Source organism: Pollicipes pollicipes, unplaced genomic scaffold, assembly GCF_011947565.3.
Source record: "Pollicipes pollicipes isolate AB1234 unplaced genomic scaffold, Ppol_2.1 Scaffold_4740;HRSCAF=5597_pilon_pilon_pilon, whole genome shotgun sequence".
Lineage (NCBI taxonomy): Eukaryota > Metazoa > Arthropoda > Thecostraca > Pollicipedomorpha > Pollicipedidae > Pollicipes > Pollicipes pollicipes.
In genome coordinates this window covers 37,053,412-37,062,710 of record NW_023596545.1, presented here as the reverse complement: position 1 = coordinate 37,062,710, position 9,299 = coordinate 37,053,412, and the positions used below count along the sequence as shown (strand labels likewise).

The 9,299-nt window shown below is 49.7% G+C and overlaps 1 protein-coding gene across 1 annotated transcript; it reads left to right on the top strand.

The window, feature by feature from the left end:
* The first annotated feature begins 7,530 nt into the window (after positions 1 to 7,530).
* LOC119098308 (protein bric-a-brac 2) lies at positions 7,531 to 8,486 on the top strand. Its single transcript, XM_037221230.1, has 2 exons — positions 7,531 to 8,121; positions 8,437 to 8,486. Exons 1-2 carry the CDS (start codon positions 7,653 to 7,655, stop codon positions 8,484 to 8,486), a joined length of 519 nt encoding a protein of 172 aa, XP_037077125.1. The 5' UTR covers positions 7,531 to 7,652.
* Positions 8,487 to 9,299: the final 813 nt, after the last annotated feature.

Sequence of the window (9,299 nt, the reverse complement as noted above, 5' to 3'; positions counted from 1 at the left end):
CGCAACAAGCACTGTCTAGTGTGGGCTCTGATCCTAAAAAGTCGTTCACTTGAAAGGTTTGGACTATATCTGACAAATTATCGATGAAAACGCAGTCACGTCAGATCGCCAACAGAGCTTTCGTGTGTAGAGATCTACTGGGTGTGGACTTCCCTATTCAGCTGGATACCGGATAAACCGGATAATATCAATGGTCAGAACGGATAAGACGGCCGGATAGCGATATATCTAGATGCTTTTAAGCGGCCATGCCTTATAACAAGTTCTGCTCGTTTTTTATAGAACTGCTGCAAAGCTTCCCCTTGTATTCATTCGTGGATAGTTAAAAACTATTTATGTACTCAGGTATGCCGGTCACGCATTGCTGAAATCTTGACTAATCGGAATTTTTCATGGTTCGCAAGCTATGTTCTTTGTCATCCAAGTGCCTGACCAAGGTCAGGACCAGTCTGTTATCTAGGTACAAATCCAACCAGTAGAGCTCATGCTATGAAACTGGGCACTTAACTGGTGCAGCCAAAGCTTAGCCAGCGCAAGAACTTGCACAAATTACACCCAAACAGGCTTTCGGGCTTGGTCCCCAGCCGCTTTAGTTCAAACGAATTAAGAAAATCTGCTGTTCACAGGGACGAAATGATCTCAGAATATCGGCACGGTGTTGAAAATGACTTGACGCGACTGAACGTTTTTCACATAGCTATCGTTATCAGTGGCTTGGACTGGCTTCGGGACGTCATGTCCGTCTCTAGCGCATGAGCTGTGACACAAAAATAAATGCTATACGATTCAGGTACGCACAAAACCGGGTCAATCAGCATGCATGAAAATCCAGCATCACAATTGGTGCTCCTGTATACGAATGACAGGCTGCACCTCAGGACAGTTGAAAACCCAGGAATATCACAAGTATAATGTTAGTATACAGCGGTGCCTGCGCAAGTAATTCCTTATGCAACTAATGCGAATTGTAATAGAATTAAGTGCTTCCGACCCAAGCAAGCATCAAACAATGTAAGAAATGTCAGTGGCTTGCTTGTCTCGGCACATGCATCCTTTCGGAACGATGTCAGATCGAATGAAGCACCGTGGATTACCACGCTTCCATAAATACAGTCTAAGAATGCAATTACACCCTTTGTGTTTACAAATGCCAATGCGTCGGTGGCGAATCGCCCGTATCGAAATCGCATCCGGTGTAAAGCGCAAGTGGGAAACATTCTTGGGCTTCCGAGCACCATGCACTGCATGTGCATGAGCCCCGCTGAAGTTTAACAGAGAGACCGAAAAACAGCTACCGGCTGAACCCGAACCCGGGCGGGGTGTCCAGAAGACGCACATCATACCGGTCCCGTCTTCCCTACCTTCCCATTGCCCTTGCCAACCTCCTGTGTGCCGTGTGCTTGATATGTTCTTGTAGGTTTGTGTTTAATGCAAGATCATTGCATGCTCACACATACTGTAGGCGCTAAAGCCGCGAACACATTGTCTTGGTGTACAAGTAATCATGTACGGTGCAAACCTCATAGCTTTAGCGAGTGATTCATTTACGGTGCTCCGACCGTGGATTATTGTTTTCATAACAATCTGTTCCATTGAATATTCGTTTCAATAAAGACCATGTCGAAATATTAACGCACCTATCTCTCCATTCTCCTAGTTTTTTTTTGCGAGGAATAAGGCTATCACTACTGTCTTATCCATATGCATCATGTTCATCGCAAATGCACTAACAACTTACAGTCGTTCTTTATGTAAATATTTCCGCCAATTTGCCTTTGCGCACTGGAGATATTGGTCCGTATGGGTCATTGCTCTTGAAATGCAACGCATCTGTTATATATTTGTGCATAACTATATATGTAGGCTGGGGTAAAACGCGTATGTATGTATGTAACAGATATTGCTGCCATACTGAAAGCCAAAGGGAATACCACAATTATCCAGAACAAGTGTTGCATGTTCAAATCACATCCATCACACAACAGCTGAGCTCATGTCACCGCTCACGAAAAGCATGGCGTTAGAATTATACAGTCCGAATCATAAATCCGACCTGATCTTAACCTGAACCCGATGTCCGCGTTTCAGCGTCCAAGCCGCGACATATTCGCGGATGGAATAATTGTTCGGACTACCGTATTCGTCTGATGCATAAATATGTCCATAACGTATTGACCAGTTTACTCTCCAGCCGTCATCAATTGTTATTCAGTCTGTGGCTAGAATGACTGACATTTGGCTTTCAGTGATGGACGCGTCACGACCCGAAGTCTCGCCTTGAAACCGCCTGGATTCGAACCAGGGTCTTCTGACCGCGAGTCCAGTGCTCTGCCAGCTGGGCAAAGTGTGGAAAGACAACCGTTTTTGTGTGAGAACTTGGTGTCGTTTATCTCCTGGATATTTTGGAGTTTTTCCTTGGAATTGAATGACACATTGGGCTGATGTCTACGCTTCGCTTACTGGGGCTGTTAGCCAATGGCCCGTGCGCTGCCTCCTTAATCTCTCTGACTTTCCAGCGTTGCCCCCTGCCGATGATGGTCACCTCATCCCGTGCTGGTTGAGGATCGCCGTCTGATCATGCACGCGCTGTCACACCGGACTTCATGACGAGTCTCACCCCGAACCGATGTCTTCCTGTGCTCTTCCAGCCTGATTGGCAGAGGGCAGCGCATCTCTCCTTTGTAGGACCTACCACAGCTGCACGGTATGTCGCATTGCAGTTCTCCGTATGTTCCTTACGTGTCGGTGGCCTGGCTTGGGAAGTACTCTCCGGAGCGTGAAGCTGCTTCTGAAGACTACCCTGACATTGCATCTAATACCTGACGATGGCCGGAAGTCAGCTAGCCTAAACGTTGTGTAGATTGTACCATACCTGACGAGGACGAAAGTCCGCACAATTATTCCATGCGTGATGCGAACACCTCGGCTGAATCGTTTCGTAAAGCTGGTGTCAAATCACTCACCTTCGGGTTTGTTTCCAGATCCTGCCGGAAGGTCCTGAACTCGTCTTTCACGGACTCAGGAAGAGTGGGAGCAGCGATGTTTGGTGTTTGCGCACATGCTTTCAAGTTATATTTCTTAAGTGATGGCTGGATTTGGAGACTGGTGAGTCCCGGCTTTTTAGCGACGAGGTTGGTAAACTCGCTGACGTTTTTGATGTCTGTTATGAAAGGTTTGAAAAAACGGAAGCATTTAGGGGTGATATTGGTTTCAATAAACTTGGCTATGTGGCTTTGTTGGTCTTATGGCCGGACCGGCTAAGTTAAGACCACAGCGTATCGTGTTCGAGGCAAGTCTATGGGATGGACAGCGTTAAGATCACTTAAGATTTGCGTATGGTGCGTTCGCCAACACCATGCAGCTGGGCTCATGTTTCTTCTCGCTCTTGTTACTGAGATCTGGCACAAATTCTTGAAAGACTTCAGTACAGTAGAAGGCAGAACCGTGGATTGTGCATCATTAAGCGAAAAAGTCTGTACATATCGGCCGGCATTTTTTACCCGTATGATTTTTTAGTCGCAATCAGTTCGTGTGACGTCATTGAGACGTCTGGTGGTCGAGATCTGGACCTGCGCCCGACTCGTGTTTTTCAGCCTTTTCACGGGTGGAAAACTCTTCCGTATGTTCCTCGAGCGGGTAGCTGAAATAGTGGTCACATTGCAACATCGTGGAAATATACCGCATGAACAATGCTTGCATCAAGTGCGTTAGTAATGACGCAGCACAATTTTTAAGAAATAGTGTCACTCGATGCCTTAGCCTCCATGCGTGAGTGTCGAGCCGAGCCGTTGAAGACACCCCACTGATAGCAAGAGTCATGGGGATCGTGACCGAACGCAGCAACTGGAGCTAGTCGCCTCTGTGAACCATTGTGAGTGGGACTCATAATCGCACAGGAATACCTTCATTTAATGGGTTGGCGGGGCCCAATTTCTCCCGGCTTAGGCCATAACATTTCTTATTTGCGATCAGTTTTGGAAATGGTAAGATTGTTGATGACCGACACATCTACCAACTGGACAGCTCTGAAAGTTGCTAATGAGTTGCAGCCGGGACATTTGCCCACGTCGTGCACTTGCTTTCTCGATTATCGTCGCCCTGGTTGCCGATATTTGACCTTAAAAACGCCTCATATCGGGCGGATTCGTGGCTCGTGCACAGCAGCACATGACAGTTTGCGCACATCAGTTCACTCCTCTGCCAGCGCGGCGGCCATTTTCTGCTCCGTCAGCATTGGTTAGTCTCACGGCGCTGCGATGGCTGATCTCCGGCCCCTGAACCTGTTTTCGACTAGTGTCCTTCAACTCTTTCCTGATGTGAAAGTTAGAAGCTTCTCATGTTAGTCGAATGGGAACGTGAATTGATGGTGATATTGCAACTTGGCATGTACACGCCATCTAGCGGAGCGCCTGGCATTACGACGCCTAAAAAATCTTGCAGTACGACTTTTAAAGAATTGCGCCGCTTGGTGCGGATAATTTTTCTGAAGCACGATCAGCGGTTTGAAAGTTATAACTCTTCGACGCTAACTTTAAAAGCATTACTGGCCAGGAAAGGCCGTACCGGGCTGCTTACGCTATCACATTTCCTCAGAACTTCGGTCTCGCTCGCTAAGAATTGCATGTAACCTTCATGAATTGTACGCAGCGGTTGTGTGTACCATGAATGCACCAACAAAGTTTTACCGTTCCAGTTCAGTAACTGGTTCAAGACAGATCTTTTTGTCAGACGGGAATTTAAGATCGATTATGATCGATTGAACATCGGACATGATTTGGTTCAAAAATACGTTTTGATCCGAAGTCGTTTAACTAACTTAGTGTACATTTATGCGTGGTGAACAAACTGAAGGACACCAGAAGGTGTGTAGTACACACCAGGCTTGCCATGTCCTGTATAATCTTACTACGTCTATTGCCAAGTAATATGACATAACTGTGCCACCATACTTCCACCTATTTACTTCACCTCTATCTATGCAATGTAAGTGCTTGCTTTCAATCATCCGTAAAGCAAACCACTATATCAAGTTCGAAGAGGGATACCGTTCGCAAGATAAGTAGCACAAACAGCCTCATTTAAAAAATAGCTTTAGGTGCGCTCTTTAGCCCTCTCAGGCTATTTTCCAAGTAACATATTTCGAGTCGTTCGCAAGTTGAGAATATATTGATTTGTTCCAAATGGCCGGCAAACGATTTACCCCTCTTCACATGGTGATGGAATCGGCTGTACCTGTTTTGCAGGGCAAAAGCTGAAATATAAGTTCTGGCCTGGTAATTTATTTGCTCGAACAAATAGTTCGAAAATATTAGTCAAGCACAAAAAGGGTTAAATCCTATATTTTTGCTTCATCAAAATAAACCGTCTATGCCGCTTTTGGTTTAAATTTTGATGTCGCAATCATGTTAATGCAAATGCTGCATGCAATTTATTTTTTGATTAATGGCGGATGCAGTGTTGAAAAAAGGCAGATTTTCGAAAACATTTGTCATGTTAAGGATATTGTAATCTTGTCCACGCACCTGCTACTGGGATGCCTATATCGGCATCTGGCCACACCGCAGCTCGTTAGCAGGGACAAGCTCTGATACGTCAGTGAGGATAATTGCGTGTCTGGAACGGCGTTGAGGTACGCAAATATAATGACTGCCGCCCTTCGCTATTCTCGTATCCCAGTCCCAGTCCCGTTATCCGACGAATCCACATATGCGGTGCATGAGCTCTATCGTAGCGTCAGTCACTGTTTTATCGATAACATCTGTTCCACATTGCCTAGATCTGAATCAGCACCATAGCCTCTCTTATGTCTTTTCCTGTACACGCCACTTTTACCTCATCATCGACCGCTGCAATATTCGTGCATCGAGGATCAGATAGGCGGCTAGCGAAAGCCTAACAGCAGAAATGTGGGCTGCCAATATCCTAGTCATGTGAATAAAGGTCAACTGATTCCAGCACCGGAATCAATGTCGCTTCTTCATGACGTCTTCTCCCCCTGCATGCGCCTTAATCCACCAATGACAGCCCAGTGCTCATTTATTATATTTTATTATACGTGGTTTATGTCTACTCACTATAAATTCGGTGGTAAATAAGGGTAAATAAGAATGCCAGTCAGCCTTCGGCTTTCGGTTGTCGGAAATGGTACATGAATGTATCGCTTGGAGAAGACAATTTTTTTTGCATGCCCCACAAGTCAAATCTGAGGCCGCCCCTCGGAAATGCGAAGCGCCACAAGTTTGTCTGGATCCGCGAAATCGGTGGGGCAAGAAGAAAAAAATCGGTGTTTCAGCTGAACGGGCCTAGTTCACGCGCCAGGTTGACCTTCCTGGCCAGCCGCCAACTGACCTTTTTAAAGCTGAGGCATACACGCGCTGGCGAACGCGCATTCGTGCATCCGCTTGGGACTTTGGTGCTCGCGTGTATGCAGTGCATATTCGTACACGAGCTTTTTTAAAGCAAAAAGGTCAGCACACAAGTTGGCTGATGCTGCTGATTTGGCTTCCATGGAGTAAGGGAAAAACATCCTGATTTTACTTGGCTGGGATAGGCTTACCACGCAGCAAAACCTTCGCGCAGCACCAGCTCCGCAGAACGGAATCTGAGATCCGCAGGGATGCTCACTGCCGGGTAATTCCCTGTCGCAGCTTTGTCGGCTGGGATTCTACTCAGGTGACTCTTCTCAACAGAAGCATTGCGTACTCGGTCGGGCAACTCGGCTGGCTTGGCCTGGATATAATTCCTCCGCTATTGATTCCGTATTAATTTATTGAAAGGGCACGAAGCCAGCGCTCGCCATGTCGTACCAGAACCCATGAATAATTTCTATCAAATCTATGAGGGCATGAATGTTTTATGGCCCAGGCAATAAACATGTAAATTATTTGCCGCGTTCGTATAGAATTCAGACAGCTCTAATGCGAGTGCAGTGCCCGGGTCACGCATAACGTCCGCCTTTAATGAACCGCATTAAAGCACCACGTGTATAATAGCCATAATTTATAGCGAAAGTTCGGGGCGCTGTAATCCATACTGCAGTATATTCCGGCGCTATATTACACTGCTGTGTGTTGCGAGAACTGCGCCGGAGCGATCGATGGCCTGGCCAGCCGCGCATTGGTCCCTCCTGGCAGCGCTGGCCACTCCACGCATATTATTATATATTATCTTCATCATTATAAGCAGATGGAGGGCAGTCCAATCGCAAAGGCAGGGGAGGACACTTGCTAGTATATACCAGCTTGACACCCGATCGAAGAGCTAGTAGTTGCATGGCTTTTATAGTTTTCCGTCACTTCACCAATCAGAGTACCAGCATATAGCATAAATCTAAATATCAATGACGTGATCGAGGTATTTTGTTTATTTGTAGCGAAAGATAGGACTGCATTGCACAAATACACTGGTATATACCAAATCTGGTACATTTATAGTAGGAAGTGTTGGGCTGTTGCCGGGCGGACGACCGCCCATCTGGCAGCGGGTAATTGTGGGCCGGGTCCCCCGCGCCAGTCTCGCGCCGGAGTCCGCCGAGGTGGGGTCGCGGCCGAGCGGTGTGTGGTGAATCGAGACAGCGTGACCGCGACCTGACTGCTCCGCAGAGCCATCGGCCACCCCCGCCAGCCGCGGAGGGAGCGCCCCCGCGTGTGACGATGGCCGCCGCCATGTCGGCCGGCGCGCAGCACTACTGCTTGCGCTGGAACAACTACCAGTCGAACCTGACGTCCGTGTTCGACCAGCTGCTGCAGAGCGAGTCGTTCGTGGACGTAACGCTGGCGGTGGCTGGCCGCTCGCTGCGAGCGCACAAGGTGATCCTCAGCGCGAGCTCGCCGTACTTCCAGTCGCTGCTGCACGACAATCCCTGCCAGCACCCCATCATCGTCATTGATGAGGTGGCGTTCGCCGATATGCAGGCCGTCGTGCAGTTCATGTATAAGGGCGAGATCAACGTGGCCGAGCAGCAACTGCCCAGCTTGCTGAAGGTGGCCGAGACACTCAAGATCCGTGGTCTGGCCGACGTGCCGGACGGCCAGGCGCTGGCGCGTCGCGCCACGCCGGACGCCGGCGCCCCGCCGCCCCAGAAGCGGCGCCGGCCCTCGGGCGACGTGGCGCCGTCGCCGCCGACGCGCGGCGTCGGCACGCCCGAGCTGCTGGAGCCGGCGACCGAGCCGGCGGCGCCGGCGCCGGCGCCGGCGGCCGGCTGGGGGGCAGCGCGCGGCCCGCCGCCCGCCGCTCGGCCCGGCACCGACGACGCCGAGATCCGGCCGGCCATCGCCGAGATGATCAAGGAGGAGGAGCGGGTGAGTGTGGCCGAGTGCCGGCGCGCCCAGGCAGTGGACGGACCCCCACCCCGACCCGACCCACCTCGAGCACACCCCCGGCGCGAACAGGCCCCCCGGCCCGTTCCTGCCAGCTGTGGGGTCTGTCACGCCTCAGCCGGCCTGGGTGGGCGACTGCTGGGCTGGCAGGAGGAGGACGCGGTCTGAACAGCATCTATCACAGCCCTGTCGCGTGCCGCCTGTTGCAACACGACCTCCGTCACCTGTGCTCTACACGCATCTGTGCCGCATCTCTCTGCGGAACGGTCTGCGTTGGAAGACCCAACGGGTCATGTCCTCACAACTTCGCGGGAGCGCGCACGCCCGAGGCCCAGAGCCGATGCCGTCTGGTGAATGATGTCATTTCATTCTGTCATATCTCCGCGTCCGCGTGGCATATTTTTGTGCCGTTATTTTTCCGGCACGAGCTGTCTAAACTGGCAGTCAAGTCCGGAAACTGACATGCAAAAACTCGGTGAACGACGAGGGTTGAGCTCCTGGATCGATGCTACTGAAGACCTAGGGCCTTGTTTGATGGGCGTTTACTGAGCGCGCGTGACACTCCCGATCTGGACTTCTTAGGCGTATCCACGATTGCCAGACGCAAATGCATCCAAACAGATGCACAATGATAACATTAATTTTAACATTGTGCAGATGCTTCTACGCTGTCCATAAAGTTTTCCCCCATTCCACGTATTGTCATGAAGCGTACTGCGTTTGTGTCCGCGCCGCCTAAGTGGATTGGGGCCGTCAGAGACACATTTTTTTGTTCAGTTCGCGCAGAATGTGCGTCATGCGCCTCTGAGTCATTTGGAGTAAAAATTCTGCGAAGCTTTCGACTTGTCTGAACCCTGTGGGCGGCGAATACGCGGAAGTGGTACTTTCATTATTGCAGCGTTTTCGTCCGTAGCGCTATGGACAAAGACAGAGCGAAAAACCGGCAATATTTCAGGGCGCTAGAAATATGTTGGTGTTGAG